The sequence below is a fragment of the Notamacropus eugenii genome, chromosome 5, assembly GCF_028372415.1.
Source record: "Notamacropus eugenii isolate mMacEug1 chromosome 5, mMacEug1.pri_v2, whole genome shotgun sequence".
NCBI lineage: Eukaryota > Metazoa > Chordata > Mammalia > Diprotodontia > Macropodidae > Notamacropus > Notamacropus eugenii.
Window position 1 is genome coordinate 232,707,193 of NC_092876.1, and position 27,707 is coordinate 232,734,899.

Sequence of the window (27,707 nt, forward strand, 5' to 3'; positions counted from 1 at the left end):
TGCCCCTGTCCCTGTCTTCTGTTACCTTTATCAGATTTATGTCTTCACCCCCGTTTTCTTGGGTACATTTAGAAAGAAAACTTTTATTAGTTCTCTCAGTGCTGTCCTTGATGCATTTATCCACTTCTCCTGTATTTTTATTTTTTGGGTGTTGGAGAGACAATCTTTTCAGCTCTGTTTTTCCTCCTAAAAATGTTTCAAACACCTCTTTATTACTGAATATCTTTTTTTCATGTACAGGTATATCTTAGAGATATTGTGGGTTCAATTCCAGACCACCACAACAAAGTGAGTCACATGAATTTTTTGTTTTCCCAGTGCCCATAAAAGTTATGTTTACACTATACTATAATCTATTAAGTGTGCAATGATATTGTGTTAAAAAAACAAAATGTACATACTGTAATTTTAAAATACTTTTATTGTTAAAAAATGCTAATCATCATCTGAGCCTTCAGTGAGTTGTGACTTTTTTTGTTGGTGGAGGGTATTGCCCTGGTGTCAATGGCAGCTGACTGAGTGGATTGGTATTTGCTGAAGGTTGTGGTAGCTGTGGCAATTTCTTAATATAAGAGAATAATAATAATAATATAAGAGAATAATAAAGTTTGCCACACTGATGACTCTTCCTTTTACTTGAACACTAAGAAGGCATTGCAGGGTCATTAACTGGACCGATTTCAATATTGCTGTGTCTCAGAGAATGGGGGGTGGGGGTGGTTCAAGACGAAGGCAAGAGATTGGAAAATGGCTGATCAGTGGAGCAGTCAGAACACACACAATTTAAGGTTGCTGTTTTATATGGATGTCAGTCACGGCACCCCACAACAATCACAATAGTAACATCAAAGATTACTGATCACAGACCACCGTAACAGATACCATAATAATGTCTGAAATATTCAATTACCAAAAAGTGATACAGAAATACAATGTGAGCACGTGCTGTGGAAAAAAAACGGGACCAATAAGACTTACTCAATACAGAGTTGCTACAAAACTTCAATTTTTGAAAAAAAAAAAAAGGCAATTATTTGTAAAGTACAATAAAGCAAGGTATGCCTGTATACTTTGCAGGGTAGGTTATCCTGGGTTGCATCCTGAGCCTCACTGTTCTTCAGAATGCATTATTCCATTGTTATGTTTTCTAGTAGGTGCATTAGTCTTATGTTATTAGAATTTCCTTTACAGTCTCTAGGAGAACTAGTTGTTTCTGAATTGAGTTGTTAAATTTAATTAGCATGTATCGTGGTGTTTTTAGCCTTGGGTTTTTTTTCTGGAGGCAATCTGTGAATTATTTTACACATTTTCTGTGTTCATGTATTAAGGTTTCTTTGTGCTGTCATTCTCCTGGGAGGCTTAAGATCCTTAGGTTGTCTTTGAGATAACAATGTTTTGCTTACAGAGTGAGTATATTTTCTTTTAATGTTACTGGTTTTTGCTTCTTATTCTAGATTCCTCTTCCGTTCTGTGCATTTGTAGTCCCAGTCTATTATCACTTTTCTTTAGTGAGGCTTGCCATTACAGACATGTTTTTCTATTCTATGTATTATGTTTGCTATGCAGTAAATTCTGCTCTCATAATTCTCACTTCTCTATTGAACCACTCAAGAAAATGTTGTGATTACATGCTCTTCACCAATTCTGCAGGATCCTGTCTCATTAAGAGTTGGATGGTTTTCTTTTGTTTTGTATTATTTATTCATAGATACCTAAACTCATTTACTAGATCTGGAAACCACAGTTCTTTCTGTGTGCAATATTGTTACTATATTTCCCGTTGATTTTGTTAAGTTTAAGGCTTTTGTTTTCCTCTTCCTGAAATTTTTGGCAATTTCAGTCTTTCTCCCCTTCCTTGTTTTCCCCTGTCACTTTCTGACTTCCTCCCCATCTGACTACAGTTTCCTTGAGGGGCAGATCTCAAAGTGTCTCAGCTTCTGTTTCCACTCTTGAGTAATTCACAATTCACTAGTCTAGATCTCAGCCCTAAGTGACTTTGGGTAGAAATAGCCCCAGCAGGTTATGTCCCTTCCCTTGAGCTTTGTGGAAAAGTGCACAGTATGACACTCCCTCACTTCCCCCACCCCCACACACAGTGTTCAGTCCCATGTCCCTCTATTCCTGAGTTCTTTGATCTGGCACTGGCAGTTCAGAGCTTGGTACTATAGGGTGCTCTAGGGTTCTCTGTTCCAGAAGACTTGTGACTAGCTGGCTGGCATGGCCAAGCCAAATTTCCACAGCCTCGTGTAGGCTAGAGTCTCCACAGCACTTAAGAGGGAGAGTGACGTTGTGGGAGAGGGAGATGGTAGTGCAATCTGTTGTTTTTTATCCTTGGGTCTGCTAGTGCAGCTAGTATGGCATGGGAAGTAGGAAAAGGTGTGCTGAGTTGAACTTAGGGTCTATGAGTTATCAGTTCATGGGCTTTTGGATCCTGGATTTCCATGACCATGGAGACAGCTGAAATTGCTTTATGTTTGGTGTTTAATTTCTGTTTTGGAAGTCTGAGAGACCAAGGGGATCAGAGAAAATGTTTAGTTCTCTATCTTGCTGCTCATCTCAATGACTTTTTAATTTAATTTCCCCATTCTCTAATACATCTTCTACTCACCAGCCAAACTGATATTTCTGATCACATTACTTCCCATGCTCAAAAAAGTTGTGTAAGTTCCTTATTGCTTTGAGGATCAAATACAAACTCTTCTGGTATTTAAAGTCCTTTACAACCGAACACAATCTACCAATGTACTTTCTGGCTTTTTACACATGATTTTTCACTCATCCTACAAACCAATCAAAATGGCCCACTTGCTATTCTCAATACAATATGCCTTTACACAGGCTATTTCCCTATGCCAGACATGAGCTTCCCTCCTTACTACCATCTCTCAGAATCCCTAGGTCCTTTCAATGCTCAAATGCCATCTCCTACAACCAACTAACCTACTACTGCCAGGTAGCGAGGACAAGAAGAAAAATTCATGACCTGAAGTTTATATTCAATTGGGGAAGCAGCATACAAATAAACAAGCACACAAAGAATAGATAAAAAATTCAAGGTCATGCTGTGAAAGAAGGATCTAGTTCGTGGGATATCAGGAAAGACCTTGGACTGAATCCTGAAGGAAACAAGTGATTCTAAAGGGTTGCTGCTGTGTTTGTCCTTCGTTGCCAAAGAAGACCATGCCATCAGAGAAATGACGACATGTCTTGCTCTTCATTTTGTTTTGAGTGAAGGAGGGCTGTGCAAGGTCACCTGCCTCACTTTCTCCTCCAGAACCAATTCTAAAGGGTGCAGGTGAATGTATGGAAGCCAGTGACAAGGCAGGCAGATGGCAGATAGAGTGTCTTGTATGAAGAACAAAATGACTGGTTTGACTGGAGTGTAGCACCCCAGAAGAATAGTAATGTATAAAAGTTGAAAAGAAATCTGATGAGTTGTGAAGGGCTTTAAATGGCAAAGAAAGGATTTCACATTTGATCCTACAAACAGGGAGCTATTCGAGTTTACTGAATAGGAAGTGCAATGGTGAGACATGTACTTAAGTCTTTCATTTCTTTCTTAATATGTCAAACAGCAGTGAAGAAAGGGAGCAACACTGCTTCACTCCTGTTTTTATTGAAAGAGCCTTATTTCCTTATTGCATAGAATGCTAGCTTTTAGTTTTAGATACTCTTATCATTAAAAAAAAGCACTTCTATGTCTATAATTTGTATGGATTTTTTGTTTTGTTTTTAGCATAAATGAATTGTTTCGCCAATGACTTTTTTTCTGAAATTACTGATATGATCGTGTGTTTTTGAATGCTTTTGTTTTTAATATAACTATGTTTAATGTTTCCCTGGTATAAAACTTGATCACAGTGAAAAAAATTTTTTTAGATAGATTGCTACATTATTTTTGCTAGGACTTTATTTACAATAGTTCAATTGACATTCCTTACTAGCACTGGTTCATAGAACTCTTTGCTTTATCCTTCCCTGGAATAGGACTATATTTGTCTTATAAAGGAGTCAGACCTGGGTTTTAGGTAAATCACTTTGGTAGTTACATGTAGGATGGCCTATACAGAGAAGAGATTTGGGGCAGGGAGATCAAGGAGTAGGCTATTATAATAGTCCAGGTGAAAGGTTCTGAGAGACTGAACTAGGTGGTGGCTATGTTAATAAGATGTCTTGGAGGTAGAAATGACAAAATTTGGCAAATGACTAGATTTATGAGGGAGAATGAGGAGTTGAGGATAAGGCCAAAATTATGAACCTAAGAGAATAAAAGGATGCAAATGCCCTTAGAAAGAAATAGGGAGGTTCAGGAGCATTTGTGGTGAAAGATAATGAGTTCTGTTTGGTATATGTTGAATTTGAGACATTTATGGGTCAGCTGTGAAGGATGGTGTGGAGGTACAATAGAAAAGAACTGGCAACTAAGATGACCAAAAAATGACAACAGTCAGTGTGCTGTTACAATGCTGGTAGAGTTGTAAAATGGTTACATCCATTTTGGAAAGCAATTTAGAATCATTCAAATAAGGATATCCACACACAGACAAAATGTCCTAAAACCCAGAGATTTCATTACTGGGCTTACTCCTCCAGTGCTCCTTCACTGATTTTATTTTCTGCCCTTCTAAAATCTGAGACTTTAGATTAAGCTAAAGTTCAATCATTTTATCAATTTTTTTGAATTTTATTATGTCCATGGGGTTTTTTGGTTTCCAATTTATCTATATAGTTTTTAATATCTCCTCTTTTGTGCTCAGTTTAGGTTCATTTTTTAGCTGTTTTTTTAAAACTGCATATTCAATTCATTAATCCACTTTTTCTATTTTTCTTTCTTTAGTATTTTATTTTTCTCGTTACATATAAAAACAATTTCTAATATTTGTTTTTAAAACTTTGAGCTCCAAATTCTCTCCCTTTCTGCTTTCCCATCTCCTACCCACACTGAGAAGGCAAGCAATTCAATATAGATTATACATGTATAATCACGCAAAACATGCTCATAATAGTCATGTTGTGAAAGAAAACACAGAACAAAGGCGCGAGGGGGGGAACCTCAAGAAAAATAAAGTAAAAAAAAAAGGTATGCTTCAATCTATTAAGATGCCATCAGATCTTCCTCTGGGAACGTATAGCATTTTTCATCCTAAGTACTTCAGAGTTGTCTTGGACTACAGTATTGCTGAGAATAGTGAAGTCATTCACAGCTGATCGCCATATAATATTGCTGTTACTTTGTACACAATACATTTCACTTTGCATCAGAGAGTTCATGTAAGTCTTTTCAGGTTTTTCTGAGAGCATCCTACTCACCATTTCTTATAATATTCAATCACATATCAGTGTGTTCAGCCATTCCCCAATTAATTGGTATCTCCTCAATTTCCAATTCTTTGCCCTCAGAACTCTTTTTCTATTTTATTAATGTATGTTCTTAGAGACATAGTTTTTCCTATGAGAAATGCTTTAGTTGCATCCCAGAAATTTTGGTATGTTGTTTCTTCATTATGATATTCATATGATTAACGACTTTTTATGATCGGCTCTTTGATCCACTCATTGTTTGGGATTTCATTGTTAGATCTCCATTTGTGTCTATGTTGTTTGTCTGTGGTCCTTGAAATGTTTTGTTGCATTATGAGCTGTAAAGGATACATTTACTATTTCTGCCTTTTTACATTTGTTTGCAATATCTCTGTGCCCCAATACATGGTCAATTTTTATAGAAGTTCCTTGTGTTGTTGAGAAATACATATATTCATCTGTAGTCTCATTTAGGACATCACATGTCTTTCTTAGCTATAGTTTCTCAAGCAATTTTTTCAGATATACACCACAGAGGTTTTCAGGCTTCTTTAATTTGTTGATTGGTTTTGCTCATTTTTCAGTCTTTTTCCTCTTTTTAAAAAAAATTGAAAATATTATTTGTTATATGGGAGGGTTTCACAGGAATAAATAAAGATACTGGGAGAAATCCTGGTGATTTAAAAAAAACAAGAAATAAGATTAAAAAAAGTTAACTCAATCAACAAACATTTAGTAAAAGTTTACTTTGTGCCAGCACCTGAGAACACAAAACTGTCCCTGTACTCAAGGACTTTATATTTGAATGAAAAGATGATTTGAGTTTAGAACATAATGAGTTTGAGGGACTATGGGGTATTTGGTTGGAAATGCTAAAAATGGAATTTGGTCATTCAAGACTGACTGAAACTTAGGAGAGAGACTTGGTCTGGATATCTGGAAGCTACCTACATAAATTATACTCATGAGAGCTAATGTGTAGACATAGGAGAGAGGGCCCAGGACACAGTTTCGGGGGTTCACCCACAGTTAAGAGGTTGTATATAGACGAACCAGCAAAAGAGCTTGGGAGGAGTGGTCAGACTTGAGGAGAACCAAGAGAGAGCACTGTTATAAAAACCTAGAGAAGAGGGTATTGTAGGAGGGTGGTCAACAAGTGTCAAATGTCACAAAGGGCAAAAAAGACAAATATTGAAAAAAGACCACTAGATTCAGCAATTAAGAGGTGGTTGGGAACTTTGGAGTGGAGCCATTTCAGACCAGTGATGATGGAAACCAAATTATAAAGGATTTAGGAGAGGAAAGGAAATGGAAACTGTAAGTACTGACACCTTTTTCTAGGAGTCTAACTGTGAAAGAGAGTATGAAAACTTGAAGGAATGGTAAGGTAGAGAGACGGTTTTCTGAGGGATGGGGAAGACTTGGGTATGTATACTTTTAGGCAAGAGGGAAGGAGCCACTGGGCAGTGAGAAATTAGAGAGAAGGAGGGTTCAAAAGGGCACTCGACTGTAGAAGATGGGAGGAGGTGGAATTAGGAGAAGCACAGCCTCTTAATCTGAGACCAGAGTAAAAAGGAGGATGTTGAGAGGCTGTGATATGCACCAAAGCAAGGGGGGAGGGAGGCAGCACTGTGAGTGACCTCGATTTTGATCCCTCTTGCTACTATGCCCTTCATCCTAAATTACTTTCTACTTTCACACATATACACTATTTGGCCTGATACATCCTAGTGAAAAAGAATGTTTTGTTTTTGTCTTGAATCCCCAGAGCACACTGTAGCATCTGGCACATAAATGCCTGTTGGCTAACCAGGAGAAAAAAAAGACATTGACAGACAATTCATTTTTTTCTTTTCTTATGAATGTAAAACAAGACTTGAATTGTTTAAAGAATTATAAGGAAAATACAGACTTACTACCAAAATGTTTATATTAAAGTTTACAATGCTTTCAGTATAAAAAAAAAACAAAGCAGCTCCTTGTTTTACAAATTTAGGACTGGAAAAGAACCTCATCTAGTCCAAACCTCTCATTTTACAAAAGAAAGTGAGGCCACTAAGTTTAAGTGACTTGTCTAAGGCAACACTGCTGTTAGTCACAGATCTGGAACTTGAAACCAGGTTCTCTAGCTCCAAATCTAGGCTTCTTTTCCTGTACCAACTGACCAATTAAAACAATTAGACTTTACTTGTTTCTTAACACTAACATACCTCCAAAAAAAAAATGCGTCATTCAAAAGTGCTCAGGAATATGCCAGGAAAATGTTTTCACTGAGAGAAGAATTTAATGAAAGATTAAGAATTTTATAGAGCTTCATTCTAATTTTTGGTTACCTTTGAAGCTGGAGGTAGGGAACATTCCAGAAAGTTTACAAACTGAGTTGATTATTCGAAGTGAAATACAGCTCTCATTAGCAATTTCCAGGAAACAAAAAAGTTACTTGTACTTGACAAACTCCCCCCTCCCCAAACACACATATCTGAAGTCCTCTGCAGTGAGAAGAATAGCTTTCTTTGGCAGCACTTACCTATGCAAACACTTCTTCTTATAAATGAAACAATCTAAAAATGAGAAAAAGACTAAGAAATATTTAAAAGTATCAGTGAAGGTGGCTTGTCTAGAACCTTTTTTTTTTGTCAAGGATTATGAAGCACTTAGAATCAAATTGTCAAATTACCATTCAACTCAAGCTAAATAATTTCTATTTTCAGATAATTTTATTAATTTGCATTTAGTTCTACCTATTTTCAGATTTGATTATTATTAAAACTACCGAACAATTAAGTCAAGAAAAGCATACTTTCCCTCCTAAAGAATTTGATCTAAAAAAATAAGTGCTCTTCATAATGAATACATAAATATATAATCCTAGTTTTATTAAATAGCACTATTACACTTTTCAGTTTCAGAAAACCATGAGTTTCTGAGTAGTAGATTGGATTACCTTTGAGTTACTGACCAGTTATGTGGTTATCTGATTCCAAGAAACCACTTAAATTAAGAAAAATGAGCAAGTTTTGATTTTGTTTTTTCCCTTCCATCATAAGCACATTAACAAGAATTAAGAGGCATCCAACAATAATCAACTCTACTTATTCTCCCACATAGTAGATATTTACATGCCCACTGAATTTACTCCAGTGAAACCAACCTAAAGCATTTGCCTAAAAACAGATCCTTAAATAATAACCACTAGATGAGTATGCTATTTGATTAAGTTTAGGAACATGCCAACAACAGATGCACGGTGCTGCACAAAATACAAAATCTATGAGCCCAGTATCCAAAACACCGATGTTCACTTTTTGTAATCACATCACCATTCTTGGCGTGATATTTACTTTAATCTGTCTAAAGGACAGGTGCAACTCCTAAATGTGCCTAGAAGAATTTAAGTGCTTTACCCAAGGTGCTGTTTCATTTCATCTTTGTTTTCCCATTGTTAGCATACAGTGGCACTTAATAAATGCTTGTTGTTTGAATAATGCTATTTCACTTACCTCAGTTTAGCTTCCACTGTACAAATTTTAAACATTCTGACCTTGCTCTGGCATTTTGAAGCACTTTGCAGCTGGCGTTCTATTTGTAGGCAAAGGAGCTGTGTTAATCAGTATCTTAAATCTCGAAGCTTTCATTTAAATTTTACTTACAGAGTCTTTAAATTTCAATTGTCATTGTTTATTACTGTATTGGCTACATTCTCTACAATTTCAGCAGCGTCTTAAAGAGACAGTTAATGTGTTTATGTACAGTGAAAAACAAAATGGCTTGCAACATTAAAAACAAGAGCCACAGTATAAATGTACAATATTAAATGGGACTCCTTTTTCTGCAACATGGACAAAACTTACTTACTTACATAAGTATTCAGCATCATGAATGTGACAGCAAAAGGAGTCATGTACAGGAGAGAAATACAGCATCCTGAAAAGAAAAAAAAACAGCTTCTACCATACAAGGCAGTTAGAAAATGTTTCACATTTTAACACATCTATACAAACCACAAGAAAAATTTCTTTATAAGAATAACTTCCCACCTTCCAATAGGAACCTTCCAGAAACATAGAATAACCATGAACAATTTCTAAATCTAGAATCTGTGCCCATAGCATCAGAGCACAAGAAACCGACTGAAGAGAGCTGATATGTCCAACATATTCAGTTATACATGCCTTGATTGTTAATGAATTGCCTACTTTTATTATATCTCTCTATGACGTACAGTCAACTTGCACCTTAAGGAGGTCATTCAATTTTTTGCAAAGGTAAAAGCAACATCACTTAGCAGCAATTAAAGCGCTTTCAAGGAGACTTAAAAAAAATACAATATCCAATTAGAAAAAGCCATACTTTTAACATTTGTACAAGAATAAGCTGCTGAAACTTGTGTATAATTGAAAATACGACATCTGTACAACAATTTACAATAGAACTTGAAGGGAATTGATCATTATCCTGCATAGAACTGGTCTGCATTTGGTTACATACTGCCACTTACTTTTTATCACAAGGCCAGGAAATGAATTAAAATTCTAACATTTTGGAAACACAGCAAATATTACAATTTAGCTAATTCAACAAGATTTCAAAATATGCAGCTCACTTTAATCAAGGGTTAAAGTATCTAGGAATAGCTCACCATTCAAAATGATAACCAATGCAAAAAAAGAAATGTGGCTTTGAGGTATAACTCTGCAAAAGCCCAAAGAGGCAAAAAACAAAGTTTATCTGTCCAAAAAGTCTGTGATATTCCATTATTCCATAACACAAGGTGACTGTCACTCACTTCTTACTTTGGTGTCAGCAGAATTTCTGCTGAATGGCTAATGCATGGACACAGGCACTGTAGTTCTTGTTAGAACTTGTCTGATATTTCCTCCATGAATTTAAATAATGAAAAACTACCCTTCATATTAGAACTCTCCAGTATCAGCCAAAAATTTATTTAAGTATTATAAAGGTTATTTACAATGTCTCCCCCCCACAAAAAGCCCCCAAGGCCCATTTTTCCCCTCTTAAACACAGTACTCTTGTCTGTGTGAAAGAGGTAGTGATCCTTCAATGTTTAAGGTTACAGTCAGAAGAGTACATTTATTCACAGTCCATGATCCACTCGAATACAAATTACACTAAAGAACTTCAGTTTGAAAAGTTTTCAATCTTGTCTTGTGTAAAAAACACTCAAATGCTCTCAAATAAGTCTGCATTTGAAAACAATTGCAAGACATCATGCCAGTCTTGGAGCCACGTCAATAAGAAATTATACTTGAAGAAGGGGGTGTAGGGGCTGTGAGTCCAGCCATATGTAAATTCCCTGAAGAATTTGATCTTCTCATGTGCGGGAGAAGGTAAGGATCATTAGCCAGTTGGTGGACATCAAATCGATCCTCTTTACGGTATGCTAAACAACGTCTTATGAAAGCCTAAAAAAACAGAATTCAGAAATAAAATGTCAAATTTTAAACATATATTTTCCCTGAAATATTAGCTTATTGGCATACTCCTAGAAGAGGACTGTTAAGTTTTTGGGATAACTATCTGAGTTGTGAACATGGTTTTAGTTATAATCTTTACACAAATGACTCCCAAATTCATATAAACCATCTAAATCTCGTAACTCTAGAGCCTTTAGACTTATAAAAGGTTGATCTATATTATACATAACACTTCAAAAGAATAAAAGAAGTCCTATCTATTTTTTAAAAAATAAAATCTCAGTTTTCTGGAAGGGAAACAAGTATAATCCATTTTTCGGAGATTATAAATAGCCTATTCTGAGATTCTAAACTTTCAATAATATATGTTATATGTGCATTACAGAAAAATATTTGTAGATAAAATCGTTTGGTCATCTTTTTAAATTCACATAAGTAAAATGACCACTTTGTGTAGAGTTTTATTCACTTAAATTAATAGCATAATATTCTTTTATTTTCTTTTTTTAAGGAAATTACTTCTCATTTTCTCATCAGACTCTATATTATCATATGGTTAGAGTTCCTAGGCACCAAAGATCCACAGGTCACCCAGCCCTCTTTTGAAAACAGACCAAGAATGGAGAAAGGGAATGTGTTCTAATCTTGCTTCTGATCATTTGTTTTGGAAAACCAAATGACATAAAGTGGGCAGGTTTCCTCATACATCTCTTCCTCATACACACTCTCCTGGTGATATCATTAACTCCTAAGAATGTACCTATCATGTCTGTAACTCCCCGACCCTGCACCCCAACTGCCCAAGTATCTTCCCCTGCATATTCCATAAGCCTCTTCCATTGACTTTCTTCACAAAGCTGACCTGTGACTCCTTCAATATCCAGGCTTACACATGCACTAGAAATAACAGTACAGACTGCATTCATTTATCTTTGAAATTTAGAGCATCTTGAAAAAAGGAATACTCCCATAGAGGGTCACTGAAAGTGGAACTTTGTTAATGGAAAATAAAAACATATGAATAAAAGTCAATGTTCAAATGCAAGGGTAAAGGAAGGAGAAAGTCAAGTGGCCCAGTATGACTATGACTGTGTTATAGCACATGGAGGAAACATACACATACAGCCTATATATGCAGCATGTCTCTTGTAGTCACAGAGGCCCATGTGATTTAGATTCACATGGTGGTGACTCATAAACCAAATACAGAGACTAGATACAAACTGATTCTTACTTTCACACTTGATGCTGCTTCCTATTAGGAAGCGTTATATAAACACGTAGAACACAGCTCTTGGGTTTACCATGGTGTTTCAAAACAATTAGGCCTAAGCTAAGGACGTAGAGATGAACTATGCTTTCTTATTACAGTACAAGAGCTGTGACCTATCAAAGGTCCAAGTGGAAATCCCATACCTATACAAAGACAGGGCTCTTTTGATTTAGCCATTAAAGGGCACTCACCTTGTCCTAGAACACACTCTGATTAATATAAAATTTTTTTACATTATTTATTTATATAAGTTTAGTACCTTGGCTTCATTGCTTACAACAGGCTTCACAGGGAACTGAACTTCTGTGGCTTTTAATATTGTGTTTTCTTGCAGGATGTCTTGTTGAGACTGGTTGTGACCAAATGGCTAAAAAATTGAATTAGGTAATAATAAGCTTAAAATCTAAAATTTTCCAACAGTGACAATACCACATTTAAGTAGTTAATATGCAAGATGTATAGGGAAGCTACAAATTATAATTGGGCTTTATGTGGAAAATACTGAGGCTGTTGTTTGATATAAAGAATTCATAGACAGTATGAGAAATGGAAAATCATTTCCCAGGCTAGATAACCAAGAACCAATAAAACACCACTACTTCACATTTTCTATAGTGTTTTAAGGTTTACAAAATTCTTTCCCCACAACTCTGTAAGGCAGGTAGTGTTAAAGTATTAACCCCACGTTATAAATGAGGAAAATGATCCTCAAGAAAGTTAAGAAATTTGTGTATGGTTAAACAACCATTAAGGTTCAAAGTCACCTCAAATTTACTTTGTGATGGTAATACAAATATAATTCTTTTAATTTTAAAAATAAATCTGGTCCATAAAAAACCACATGAAGTCTAACAGAGCATTAGCAAAAATAAATTCTACTAAATACACACAAAGAAAACATTGAGGTCAGCATAAGCACTCTAAGTTTTATAGAATTTACCTTACATGAAACAGCATTTAAAAGGGAGAATATTACTTTAATATAACTACTTACCTTTCGACCATACAGACACTGAAAAAAGATGACTCCAACAGACCATACATCAACCTTGTTGGAAATCTTTGGAGGTTCTTTGCCAACTACAAAACACTCTGGAGGTAAATACCTTTTAAAAAATAAGACAAAGATGCCATCAATATTCCTTAACAAACTCTAGGGCCTAAGAAATGCTCTAGAATAAACTTATTTCCCATATGCAAATATGCATTGAATTTTCCATTGCCATCAGTGAAATTATGCATGGATTATATCATTCTATCACTTGACAATAACTTTAACTACACAGGTGGGTTAAAAACTATAATTTTCCAGATTGCTAGTATAAAACCAGGTAAATCACCAGGAGTTATTTTAAAGGCCTGTGACTAATTTAAAAATATATTTAAAAGGAGTTTATGTAAACAAAAACGTGAAAGGGAACAAAATCTGGGCCTCATTTTCTTAATCTTTAAAATAAGAAGACTGAACAGCATAGTCTATAAAGAGAATTTTTAGCCTTACCATTCTCTGAAAAGTTATAAAATTACTAGATTTTTCTGAAACACAAAAAGGAAATGACAGAAATGTTTCAAAATGCATGTAAAATTGGCTAAACTCAAATTAGAGTATTCTATTTCCAACACAACTGTTTTTTTAAAAAAATCCATTTCTGTGAAAATCATTTCTTTCATATTTTCAGTTATCCTTGAAACTGGAATTATCTGGTCAAAGAGCAAGACTGCTACTCATGATAAAGTCTGGACCAATTTAAAACGAGTCCAGCAACATATAACTGTACCTACATCCTCACATTTCTACCAATACTGGGTTTTATAATTCTGACTAATGAATAGGGAGAACAAAATGATTTTTTTCTTCTATTTTTAATTGTTAGCAAAGCAATACATTTCTTCTTCCTATACAAACCACAAGTTCATCTCCTTTAGTCACTTGCCAGGTGGAAGGTATGCCTCTAACCTGCTATTTCTACTAATCATTTATATGTTTTGGAGTAAAGTTTTTTATCAGTTTTTTGCAGAGAATTTTCCTAATTTGACATTCTTTTTAATATTTACTTTATTATATTTCTCTAAAATCTATTTCTTCTCCAGTGATGATAAATGCATAATACTGATTTCTTCCATTTTATCCTTAAATCACATGGTATGGTACAGGGAAAAAATACTAATGGAGAGAGGAGGGTGGAGGTGGGGGGCTCTCAGGATACTAGGTGAGTTTCAGCTTTGTTATTAACTCACCATGTCTAGGCCTTAGTGTTCTCAATAAAGGGTTAAACTTCCTGTAGTTTCTATAGGAAAAGGTTGTGGGGAGAAGGACTTGAACTAAAGAAGAATGAGAAGAGATTCTAGGAGGATGTGAGGAGTTTAATGGAGACAGTGGATAGGAAAGGAACAAGGAGGAAGCCAAAAGATGGAAGAGAAGACAGTCCAAAGAACAAGGAGGGGAGGGCGCAGAAGGAAAGGAGAACGAGAAGTGCTCAAAGATGGGAAACAAGCATAACTCTCAGATACCAGGCAGTCACTGAGGTACCTTTCATATCTTCGAATGCTATGATTCCCAAGTTGCCATCTACCTCTTATGTGTATTTATTATAAAATGAAGTTTAACTTAAATCCATTGGCAATTTATTGGTGCAAATGCTATGAGGCATAGACCTGTATAGAATAAATATTCTTCATCTTTTCATCTAGAGGCTGCATACATGACACCTAGTCTTAGAACAGGAAAGACCTGTGTTTAAGTATTGCTTTGTAACACCTACTGGGTTCTGTGACCCTGAGCAAGTCACTTAATTTCTGAGTGTCTCACACAACTAGAATTACAGGTTGCAAAGTAGGTGCCTGGAATTTACTCGCTAGAAATTGCTTATACTAATGAAATCACAGGCCTAGTCCAATCCATCCACTTCCAGCATATAAATCTGTTTTCCACATTTAATAAACACATAGTAATGCCATTAGTTTTTGTGCAATTATCATGCTTCCTGGAAGCTTTGCTGAACATTCCATCTTGCAATAAATTTCTGAACTTTCAAAGTATGTATAATTAGGTAATCTATGTAACTTTCTAATTCTTCATTTTATGAACTGATATCCTACTTTTTCTACTTTTCTACTGTTAAAAAAAGATCCACACTGAACTTTTAAGAGATTTAATAACATTTTAATTTTATTAAATAAATCTCATGGCACCTACTTAGATCTCTGATAAGATTTCATACTATATTTACAGAACCCTAGTTGTAGAATAAGAGTTAGAATGGGTGAACTTAAAGATCCTTTCTAGCTCTCTATCTCTGATGCTATTTGATAATATTGAAAGATCATTTTAATGCAATATTGCATTAGAAATTACATTTTCTGGCAGGAGGGACACTATCAAGCTAGTAATGAATCTAAATAAAAAGCTCTGGAAAAATGACATATATTCACTATCAAAATAGCCAAAGACTTTGAGGAAACTGTGTAACCTTAGCAAGTCACCTCACCTTTCTGTGCCTCAATTTCCTAATCTGTAAAAGGAGAAGGTTGGATCAGATTGCTTCTAAGGTTTTTTCCAACTTTGAATATATGAACCTGAAAGGATTCACCTGAGATGACAAACATCTTCCTTTTCAAATGTAATCAAACCTTAAGAGAATTCAGAGAAATTTCTCCAGAACAAAAACATCTGCTTTCAAAGATCCAATATCTCATTCTTTATTTTTTAAGTAATTGGAAATAAATGAAAATTTAATGTGGGCTAACAGAGGTCTATAATTAGATGAATCATAATAATAAATTCCAGTGGCTTCCCATTGCCTCTAAAACAAAATATAATCTTCTCTGTTTAGCTATTCAAGTTGTTCTCAGACTGGCTCTAACCAATCTTTTCAGCTTCACTGTACATTATGTCCCTTTACCTGGACTCTGTGATCCAATTAAACATGATACTCCATTTTCCATCTCCATATCTTTACACTAACTGTGCCCCAAGCCTGCAAGATGCCTCTCTTTCTTTTTTGCCTCACAGAATCCCTTTCCCCTATCAAGACATAACTCCAATTCCAACTGCTACATGAAACCTTTCTTGATCTCAACAACGAGTATCCCCTCAAATTACATTTTATTTAACTGTTTTATATTTGCTCTGTATATGCTTAAATTCACTCTCACTGTCTCTCATTAAAGGAGAAATTTTTAACCCTTTTTTGTGTGATGAACTCCTTTGACAGTCCCAGAATGTGTATAGATGAGTAAAATAAAATATACAGGATTACAAAGGAAATCAATTGTACTGAAATAGTTACCAAAATATTAAAAAAAAAAGTTCACAGGCCACAGCTTAAGAATCCCTCTGTTAGAATAAAAGCTTCAAGTAGGAATTTTTCATTCATATATATATATATTCATATTTATATCCCTAGAACCCAGTACAGTACCTGGCATACTATTGATGGATAGATTTTATGATTTTATATATTCTTCTTCTTATCCAACCCACATCAGGCAGATAAAACTAAATGTGTATTGTATATCAACTCTTTATAAAGCTATAGAGATAACAAAGCCATTGCTTTTCATTACAAAGATTCTCACTAGTTGATTCCCTTTGCAGCACTTTATGGGTCTCTCTCTTGGCTTCACCTCTGTAGACCTTCAAAGAATAGAACTGAACTGTTAGCCTTTAGTTTAAGAATGTTTGCATGCAACTACTATAGATAAAAGAGTCACAGAGTTGCTGTGGGATATGGATAAATACTGACATTTACAGGGCCCAATATTTTACCATGTTTCTTTATAATATGTGATCCAGTTCAATTCTCTACGAAAGCCATTTTAAGTGAAGGGAAAAATTAAGTTACTACATGCATAACAGAATATAATGCTTGTGAATATGAACTCTGGAGTTCCATATTTATGGCTGATGTAACCAAGCTTGGCATAGATATAGTATAGTAACTCTAGCAGTCTTAAAACAGTAGCATGGTTGACTCAATTATCCAATAAATACTGTTGAAAATACTGAATCAACAGCAGGCAATTTGGTAATATTCTATAGACTTACCAAACCTATATCTTCAAGATGCTATATTCCCACAAATGATGGAAGGCCAAAGGCCAAAATAATATATCCTTTGGGAAAGAAAGGAAAAATGAAATGTCCAAGACTTTTATCACTGTAGTCTGCTACAAATAGCTGGGTAATGGGTTTCTTAGCTATCACTAGGAAATGAGTGGAAGAGGATGGGGAAGTGTCATGAAAAGCAAAATAGTGGCCCATATTTAAAAATGGTTTTGCCAGAAATTTTCCTGCAAATTATTTTTCCAAAGATCAGGAAACACAGCTGACATAACCAAAGTACAGCACAGAGAGTACAATTACCTTACAAGTCTTAAATCAGAGTCACACAGTTGACTTAATTATCAAATATACACTGTTGAGAACACTAATATGAAAGTATGCAATTCAGTAATATTCTATAGACATACTAACTCTAAATCCTCAAGATACTATAAATCTCAGCAGGAGACAAAAAGTTAAAATAATTTAACCTTTGGGGAAAAAAAAGGAAAAAAGATATAGCATATGTCTGAGAAACAACATCAATTTTTTGGAAAAAAAAAAGGATGACATTTACTTAAGCTAAGTTATGAAAGGAATACTATGTTAAAACTGAAAACAATAAAATTTTGGTGAAGGATTTATGAATATTTAATGTCCCATTAATGTCCCATGCTTTTCATGCCCAGTTCTAAGCTGTATACCAAGTGGTAATCATTTACTGCCTGCTATATGAATGTGAATATTTTCAGAAGTAATAATGTTGTTAAGTTTTGAACAACAATCATGGGATCCAAGTTTTCTTTACACTACAGTTTATCTGTGAAAGTTCACAGAAACGCAGCCTGGGAGAGTGAAAAGAACCTAAGTCACAGGATCAGTTCATCACACAGACCCAGGACAAAGCCCTTTATTTCTGTCAACACTAGTTTACTCAAATCAAGATGATGATGATGATCATGTCTTCCCTTTCCCACAGGACTATTGTTGGGATCAAATAAATTAAATATATGTGAAAATGCTTTGAAAACTGCAAAGCATTAAGTAAGGTAATAGTATGATTATAAATTAACTTCTCTGATTTTCAAAGTATAATACCCATTTCCTTGCACTTCAAAGGGAAGTTTTAAAAGTTATAAATTAATCTATATTTCAAACTCTCTGGATCAAAGACAATATAAAACAAAAATGTTTCCTAAAACTGAGTTGATCAACTAGTCATCCATTAGTTAAGCTAATAAAGCTATACTAAGACTTAGTGACATCCTGTATACACAGTAAACTCAGTTCCCTCAACCGCCAAACTACATATAATATGTATAAGGTTCCTTTCAGCACTAAATCCTACTATTTCAACTGACTGTGGGCTGTGTTACTTGAAAACAGGTATTCTCTCAGAAGAAGGGAGTCAGGTTTTGGGCAAGCCTATAAAGGCCTAGCTAATTTATACAAAGTGTATTCCCATCAGACTTTGATTCTCTTTGCAGTAGCAGTAAGATAGCACAACGGACACGAGTACTGAGCCTGGAGTCAGAAAGACCTGAGTTCAAATTTAACCTCAGACATTTGTAAACTATGTGACCCTGAAAAAGTCACTGAACTTGTTTTCCTCAGTTTTGTCATCTTTAAAATGGGGATAATAACAGCACCTACTTCACAATGGGTTATTGTGAGGATCATGAGATAATATTTATAACATGCTTATTAGTAGCACAGTGCTTAGCATACAGTAGGTGCTACATAAATGATAGTGATAATTGTTATTTTAGTAGAAGTTTCCATACTAGCTTCTCTCCCCTATGAACTCCAGCGGATTCAGTTACTGTAAGTAAGAGAAGAGTCTGAATATGGGCTTCAGTGGTTTTGGGAGAAAGGACATGAGTTAAAAGAAAGAGGATATGACTATCTCCTCCTCTAAAAATCTCACACTTTCTATACTTGCAAAGAAGCTTGTTACCTATCCATAAATTATGACTGTTTGAAAGTACTGTTCCTATTCTGGGGATTTAAAAGTTAAATTGCAATTTGTAACCACTTGCTCTTTTTAGCAAACTGGAATGAAAAATAATTTTCTCCTTTAAATGTCACCACCTTTTCCATAAGCAATGAATGGCATAGTCTGAAAACTCAGTTTATTTGTGAAGTTTTGTTATATGCAGCCTATTTTTATGTACTTAGGAACACTTCCAGCTTTGTAGAATTCAAATTGAAGCAGTTCTACAGCACTCTAGTATTCCTTGGGTGTGTCCTTCTAAAATGGGATAGCATATATGAGTGAATACATACACATATATACATGCATGCATATGTAGGTAGGTATGTATGTATGTGTGTTTTCATAAAGGTAGTTTCAAAAGGTTTCAAAAGCTGCATGAAGCCTCAAACTGGATCATTAAGTCACATATAAAAGAAATAAATACTAATTTGATAGCAAAACATTTAAAGCAAATAACCAAAACTTTAATCATAAAACTCACAAATAATATGCTAGGACTTACAGCAGGGAGGGTGACCACCTTTCAGTGGCACTAGAACCTACATGCTTTGTTCAGCGGCTTCACTCTGAATATTGCCTTCCTTAAAGATCAAAGGTTTAAAGAAATGGAAAATAGTTTCTTTTCCCCCCAAAAGGTCAAAAGATCTCTGATACAGGGAAAGCTGATAATTTTAATATTTAAAATTCAATTACCAATAAGTCCCTGCCCCTTGAGAAGTTAGATCCATTCCATCCACGCCATAACTATCATCATCCATAATTTTGGACAGGCCAAAATCAGTAATTTTGATTTCTCCGCATGCTGTTCCATCTACTAAAAGGATATTTCCTAACAAAAAATAAACAAGTACAAAAATTAAGAAATACTTTCAAGTATAAGTTTTTTCTTCAGTTTGCACAATTGCAAGCAATTAATTGTTTTCATTATTTAATAAAAACTAGTTTTTATGAACTAATTGGAAAGTGATTATGTATTAAAACTATTTGTATGACAGTTCTAAAATTAACAATCATTCTATTATACTTCTAAACCTACAAAAAAAGTGTCTTTAGCATATCTTTCACCTGATTTAATGAATTTACTATTTTTAAAATTATCAGGCAATAGATATTCACTATTCAAGTATCAAAGAACAAGACTTAAGAAAATTATCTTGATAAATTTTCTATTTACCTGGTTTAAGATCATAATGGATAATAGGGGGTTTGATCTCATTGAGATATCTTAGTGCATTTACTATTTGCATAACAATGGACCTAGCTTCCTTCTCTGACATTAATTTATGTTGTTTGAGATAGAAATCCAAGTCATTGCCTTCACAGTATTCTAACACCGTACAAAACCTAAAACAGAGAAAAACAAATACACATATATTAGATATGCCATTAAATTGTACTCCCAAATAACTCACAATCATCATGCCCAGTACAGAGACAAAGTGTCAACCAAAAGATGATCCAGGCATTGAGAGAGAACTTTAACATAAAGAACAATTCCTGGGACAGGATAATGTGAAATTTGGGGAAAACGCAATAAGGTGACCTGCTTTGTAGGAAGTCTCTTTTTATACAGTATAACAAAAATTTATCATTCCCAAATCCCCTAAAAGCAGGACAGCGATCGCAACTTTTAAATTCCTTATTCACACACTCTGCATTTAGTTGTCATTATCACTAAACCTATTCCATACTTACGTGTCTGTATCCAAGGAGAAATAATCATATAGTTTAACTATCCTGGGGTGGTCCAGTTCTTTGTGTATTCTATACTCTCTGCAGGCATGTCTAAAGGAAGAGAGCACGTTAATTTTCCGTGATCAAAAGACTCTTGATCAATTTACCACAAGAACCATAAGGCATTAATATTTACTTGTGGTAGTTTTCTTTCTTCTCATCCCTCCAGCTCTTATTAAGCTGGTGGATCTTCACAGCAGCATATCTTTGTTCATAAAGGTCAAAAGCCTGAAATCCAAGGCAAAGAATAGTTACAGCCAAAGATCAAGGAAATTTACAAATTCATCCAAAATATAACAATTCTTAAAAAAAAAAAAGGAATAAAATAATCTAGATCGTAATAACAATGATTCACATTTACAGACTATCCATTTGGATAGAAGGGATTGTAGCTCTGTGAAGTTATCAGCATAGTGGATTAAGAAAACTTCCTCTAATGATGCAAAGTAGCAAATGCAATTGAAATTGGTGCCATGAGGCAGAAGTGTCAGCTGCAGCAACAGACGGATTAAAACATAATTGGGAAATATTTACAAATTAAATTAAAATACAATAGAATACATATAATTCTAATATGCTTTTCCAAGTTAATATGGTACCTTCAAGGATTCTCATGAACTACACCATTGCCTTAAAGTGTACAAAATGCTTTCTCTAAAACCTACCCAGAGAGTTGGTTAGTTACATCAATTTGCCAGTGGGCCAACACAACTATTAGGTGTTGCTGCTGGGATCTGAAACCAGATCTCTAGACTTCAAATTCAACACTTCTCTTGCTAAGTTGACTCCAGGTAACACCTTTAATTAATAAAATGGGTTGTATTTTAATGGCCCACAAAATTAGTCAGAGATTTTATTATCAGGTATAGAATATCACAACCATAGTGATATGTGCTGTAGTGTATCAGAAAAAGACAGATTATCATACAAGATCATAATTAGTACTAAATTAGTACCAAATTTACACATAGCTTGGTATCAGTCAAGCACTAAACACCTTCTGTGCAAAGACTCTCACTTGGATTTTTCTGTAATTTTATCAGTAGAATAAAATAACATAATCTATACTATCACTTTTACTTTGACCCTATTCTAGAGATAACTGGGTGAAGAGACAAGAACAACCCAAGGCAGCAGATTACTGGCTCTTTATGCTGCAGGCTGAAAGGTAGGAAACATATTTCTTCCCCAAATGACTTCCTTCATTCCAGAGAGCTCCCCTGTCTGTGAAGCTCAATATAGTATAAAAAATCATCTCTGTAAAATTGCTTAAGATATAAATTACCCAAGTACAGCTTTAGTAGTTTTACAATCTATTCCTTAAGAGAGAGTGGAAGTGTGGACTCCACGTTCAACTTTGCTTTAAATTAACTGGAGAAAGCAGGCTTTAAAATTCTTTTTATCATGTTATGAAGAAACTCCATGAACAGAGACTTCATTGTAAATTATATAACTATAACTTCTGGCACTTATCCAAAAGGAAGACATCTCCCCTTCTCCTAAAACACTTTGAAAACTGGATCTCACCTTACATTCATGTAAGGAAGATCATTTCACGAATGCTACAAATTATTGGTTTGCCATTAGATAGCATGAGATTATAAGTATATTCAGAAATTGTATCTAAAAAGGTTTTTAAGCCTCCCCATTTCACGGTTAGGGCTGAGTTTTCTTTTTTTTCTTTTAATTTCATTGAGGAAATTAAGAATAACAAAGCTAGTATGGGTAAGAAAAAAATCTGAATGCAAAATAAATGCTGTAGAAGACATGAAGAAGAGATACATAAGGTACAAACAGCAACAAGTTCTAAAGAAGGAGAAGAAAAGAGATTAACTTTATGTAAGTCATTAGCAAAAAGTTTTCATTCTTAATTGGATAATGATTATACATACATGTGTTGTCTGTCTATAAATTCTTTAGGAATAATCTTTTGGGCGGCAGGGTAAAGGAAAAAAAAGTGTTAGGTTTGGATTATGTAATTTAGAGCTGAAGGGAACTAATATATCTTTTTATCTAACCCCTACATTTTCACAGATCAGGAAACTGAAGCATAAAGCAGTTAAGTGACTTGCTCATGGTCGTTCACTAAGTTACTGAGAGAGCCTGGACTTGAACTTAGGTATTCTGATTCTAAATTTAGTACTTCTTTTTGGGTAATTAAATTAATAGCCAATTAAAATCTTACCTAACCGGCAGGTACTAGTTAGCATGCTATCCTCCAAGGCTATTTTTAAGGAACCATAATTGGTCTTGAAAAAAATTCTCATAATCTGTAGCTTGGCTAATGAAATTCCTGGAGTTGGATTCTATGAACGTCACAAGTACTCATTTTGTAATCTCCAAACCCAGGCATGATCCTATTCTTGAGTCAGTAATTTAGGGGCTAGGAGTAGCAAGAATGAGACAGGCTTAGGATCAAGGGAAAAGGGTGTTCTGCTTGCTCTCCCTTGCTCATCTGACATAATAACAGAAAGTCTTCAATACATACCCTGAAACCTGACTGGGCTCTAAAGTCTCTAGGTCTAGACAAATTTTAAATTATTTTTATACCTGTAAGTTTTGCGGGGAGAGATGTCCGAATAGTTAGATTGATAAACACTTGCAGACACAGAAGAGGGATGAATGACTAAAGCAGAAAGCTGTGGTGCCTTTCTCCCCCTTTCAACCTCTTGCCTAGTCTGAAGTTCACTTCTAACTCTAGAAACCTTAGCTTGTACTATCAGAGTTGCTCTGCAGGAAACTGGAAATCACATGTGAGTCTCCATTTCATGTGTTCTTGTCCAAATGATTTCAAGTAAAGTCTAAATCCCATTTTCAAGATATGTCAGGGTTATCTTTGTATTCAAACTTATATTCAATCAGTTTCATGATGGATCTGGAGGCAAATGTTGTAATAGAAACAGGACATTTAGGACTTTTGGCATCTATTTAAATACAAGTGTAGACTCCTTAAGAAGCCACAAAATAATAGTAATAATGTCTGACATTTATATGCCAGAAAGGTGCTTTATGTAAAATATCTCATGAGATCCTCACAAGCACCTTGCTGATTAAGTATCACCAGTATCATTTTTTTTCACGTTCTAGACAAGGAAAATGTTGAGTGATTAGTCTGTCTTGGTTCAGGTCTTTGCCAACTGTCTAAATTTTCTTATCTAATCAAAATATCACAATCAATTGATCTCTAAATTCTTTAAGATTGCTAATAACATTCACTAAATTTCAGAAATGCTTTATATGTTTGCATGAATAAACTTTAAATTTGCTCTAATTCTGAGGATTGATGATTTCTTAGTCAACTTTTCCTATACTAATCCAAACAAGATATAGAAATATACATTACCTTATATACTTCACTAAAGCCACCTCTACCAAGCAGATGAAGTAACAAGTATCGTTCATTTAATGTAGGATGATCTTTAAACCTTGGGAAAAAATTCACATACGTATTTTAAAAATTAACACAAAGGCATGATAAGGTTTCATCTACACTAAAGAGCCTTTTCTTTGGGGGGGCGGGGGGGGTGAGGTAGTGGAGACTGTCTTTCTCTTAAGACTTTTCTTATTCTTGTACTACTGAGAACACCTTCCTTTTCACCTTTCTCCTCATCTTGCTCCAGACCTGATACTCTTCACATCTGCACCTGGCCTCTTTCCTATGGTGGCTTGGGCAGATGGCTTAGTAACTTCCTCGACTTCTTTCAACATCAGAATCACTTTATGTGGTCAAATAACCAAATACAGCACTCTGTGGTCTTTGAAATAATGTGTCTTGTCTGTGTGTATGTTTTCTAATACTTTCAAAAAATACTGTTGTATTTAAGAATTCTATTCATTCAATTCTGTGCAGTTGAACAAGCATTTATTATGGGTCAAGGTGCCAGAGATGCTGTGGTTGTGAAGGCAAAGGTGAAAAATGGTCTCTATCTACCCTCAAGAAGTTAACATTAATCAAGATGTGATTGTCCAAGCATATTAAATACCCAAAAATAACAGGTGGCCTTCATCCATAATTACATTTTAGCATTAATGGTCTTAAAATAAACAAGTATAAAATTCTTGCTGCCATTTGAAAAAAAACAATATTTCAAACATGGACAGATAAAGTTTTAATTATATAAAAAATGAAAAAGATAGTGTATGCCAAATTTTAAGATGAAGATAAATTCTATGAAATTTAAGCTTCTTTTGTAAAAAGTATTATAAATTTACTGTATATGTGGGTTAGGCTCTACCACATATGAAATACTAGGCTAGATAATGTAAAAATGACTGTTCTGATGACTTCTAATCAATATGATAAAAACCATAAGAATTCACTAACTTTCTATTAGAGTAAATCAAGTCTTACATAAATATCTTTAGACATCATTTTCATATGAAAAGTAAGGCAAAATTTTTAAATTATACTCTTTGTTGTATTAAAATTCTGGTACAGAAGAAATTTTAATCTATTTTTAAAATGTCACAAACTATGATCAGTAAATTCATTAGGAGTCTCTTTGAATTTTGGTTAGAAAAGATAAAATTTGTTTTCTACAATATGCTTTGCCTAGACTAAGGATATTATTAGCAATTACCAAAAGAAAAAAAAAATGAAGAATGAGTTTGACTATCCATGAATGTAAGTTTAAAAGTGGGACATAGATACAGTTAATATTTTTACGCTATTTGTCAAATCCAAGTTAAATTAAAGTCAAATTAAATTAAAAATCAAGTTAAATGAAAATCAAGCCTTAAATTAAAAAAATGATTTTTGTCTTGAAAAAAGGATATTTTTCACATTTCCTTTGACCTGTCTAAACATAGGATCAACTTCATTTTGCTCAAATCTCACCTTTTTTGATGATTTAAAAAAAAAATTAAGCTTTATCGATGTCTTATTTTTACATCACAGTCAACTTTTGAAGTATCTTCTCCCTTCCAACTAAGCCTTCCTGGAACTAAAACTTTTGCCTGGTTAAATCTAAAAGTGCCTGAAAGTGACCTGTTTGGCAAGATATAGATATCCTTCTGGCCAATAGTCTCCAACCTCTCTGCTGAAAAGAGAGAGGTAAACTCATACTCTCTGTTTTCCAACAATTATAGGTTTTTTAATTACCCAGATCAATTTCCTTTTCATTCATATTACTGTAATCACTGGGCAGATAGTTTTTCTGGTTCTGCTTATTTCACTGTGCATCAATTTCCATGACACCTTGATTACCAGAGCCCAAAATGATTTTCCCTATGAGTTGAACCCCCTTTGCCCTTTCTTGTCTATGCCAGTCACTCAGGCCTTTAACCTCAGACTACCAACTGCCTTAGGGCAAAGAAGATACTTTATACTCCTTTTTTATAACTCCCAGAACTAACACAATGCTAAAAATATGAGCTCAAAAAATATTTAAAGGAAATCTTTGTTGCTGTAAACATTAGCTTATGTTAAAATAAATAAATATCTTTCAAATACCCAATATAGTAGGGTTAAGTATAGCTTCATAAATAGCAGTCTATGTATTACTTGAAATTTATTTCTGTAGGACTCTTCCCCTTCTTGCCTTAAAAAGAGGATTATCACATGTTTTGGTATTACTAAATTAAAATGGCACATGAAATATAAATTGCAAATGCATTACTGTGAATTATCTTCATTGTTTATCCTTTTGAGTTCACGTATGTGAAGATTTCTGACTCTTTCCAAACGTTCAAGTTCTGCCTGGATTTCTGCTTCTTCCTGAAAATGAGAGGAAAGGACAAACTGAACTTATTCACTATGTAAAATAAGGTGTTTTTCCCCATAGGTCAATAGAACTGTGAGAGGGAAAGCATCACATTAGAAAGTCCTACTGAGCTAGACAACTACTCCTCTTCAATGCCTAAAAGAGAGAGTGCTAGAAAGAAAAAGCTGATTTCAAAAAACCATTCCTGATATGAAATCTTTAAATAACTTTATGCTCAGTTTTGCTAAGACACTGAAGAAAAGCTGTTCTCATCATGTTCAAATGAGAGTGGCAGGGAGATAAACGCACCCTGAAACTGGCATGTGGTATAAAATGAGTTGGGAAAATCAGTCAGATAATATGTAATTTTTAAGTTAAGAAAAAATATTTTTAAAACATCATAGAATTTTAGTTACCAAAGAAAATCAAGGATGAAACATGCAAGATATTTCACAATAATCTAGGGTTAACTCAAAGTTCTTTTCATGATGAAAAAATATATACACAGAAAGCCTCAAGCAACAAAAAACTCCACAAGTGTTTTTATTAGATTATTTCCAAATTAATGTATGGTGGGAAAGAAAACAAAGATCTGTGCACTTATTTTGGTAAGATCACAATGTAGTCCTGGAAGTGAAGAAACCATGTTACATAGATCTTCTCTAGCAAATGATAACTATTCTAACTGGATTGTAATGAATCTTAATAAACTTTCTTTAATATTTATTTGAGTAAAACCATTTAAATTTTTCTCTCAGATTTTGGGGAGAAATTTTTGTATTTAAAACAAAAACACCCCTGATTTGCACATCAACATTTTTTTAGCACTATTTTGGAAATAAATCTGGATTTGCCAGGCAAATCATAATTACTACAGCTTGTAGTTTTATAAGGCATCTTGCAGATAAAGGCAGCTCCTTAAAATGATGCTTCAAGTAGGATCTATATTCCATTTTGTGAAATGAGGAAAAAGAGGTGATGTGGCAACAGAGTCAGGATTTGAATCCAGGTCTTTTGTCTCCAAATGCTAGGAAATGTATGATATAAAAGAAGTATTGTTTTAACTTCCTCTAAGAGAAGTAATAAAGATGTATATTCCTTTACAATTTAAATTCCAAAGGATTTCTAAGTACTCAAGAGAAAAATTAAACTTTTCCATAAATAATCACTTAAAACATTCAAGACTATCACTAGAAAAACTGGTCCTCAAGAAAGTTTACAT

The 27,707-nt window shown here is 34.4% G+C and overlaps 1 protein-coding gene across 2 annotated transcripts in view; it reads right to left on the bottom strand.

Annotated features, from left to right (window-relative positions):
- Positions 1-8,957: 8,957 nt before the first annotated feature.
- The window catches only part of TLK1 (tousled like kinase 1), a 173,030-nt gene continuing 154,280 nt past the window's right edge, over positions 8,958-27,707 (bottom strand). For both annotated transcript variants that reach the window (XM_072612295.1, XM_072612296.1), the window contains 9 exons: positions 26,402-26,499; positions 24,127-24,208; positions 20,920-21,011; positions 20,745-20,834; positions 20,224-20,393; positions 19,743-19,878; positions 13,004-13,115; positions 12,269-12,376; positions 8,958-10,724 (listed from right to left, as the gene is read on the bottom strand). In XM_072612295.1, coding sequence (XP_072468396.1) covers positions 10,551-10,724; positions 12,269-12,376; positions 13,004-13,115; positions 19,743-19,878; positions 20,224-20,393; positions 20,745-20,834; positions 20,920-21,011; positions 24,127-24,208; positions 26,402-26,499 — 1,062 coding nt within the window. In that variant the 3' untranslated portion in view covers positions 8,958-10,550. The remainder of the gene's footprint in view (positions 10,725-12,268; positions 12,377-13,003; positions 13,116-19,742; positions 19,879-20,223; positions 20,394-20,744; positions 20,835-20,919; positions 21,012-24,126; positions 24,209-26,401; positions 26,500-27,707) is intronic.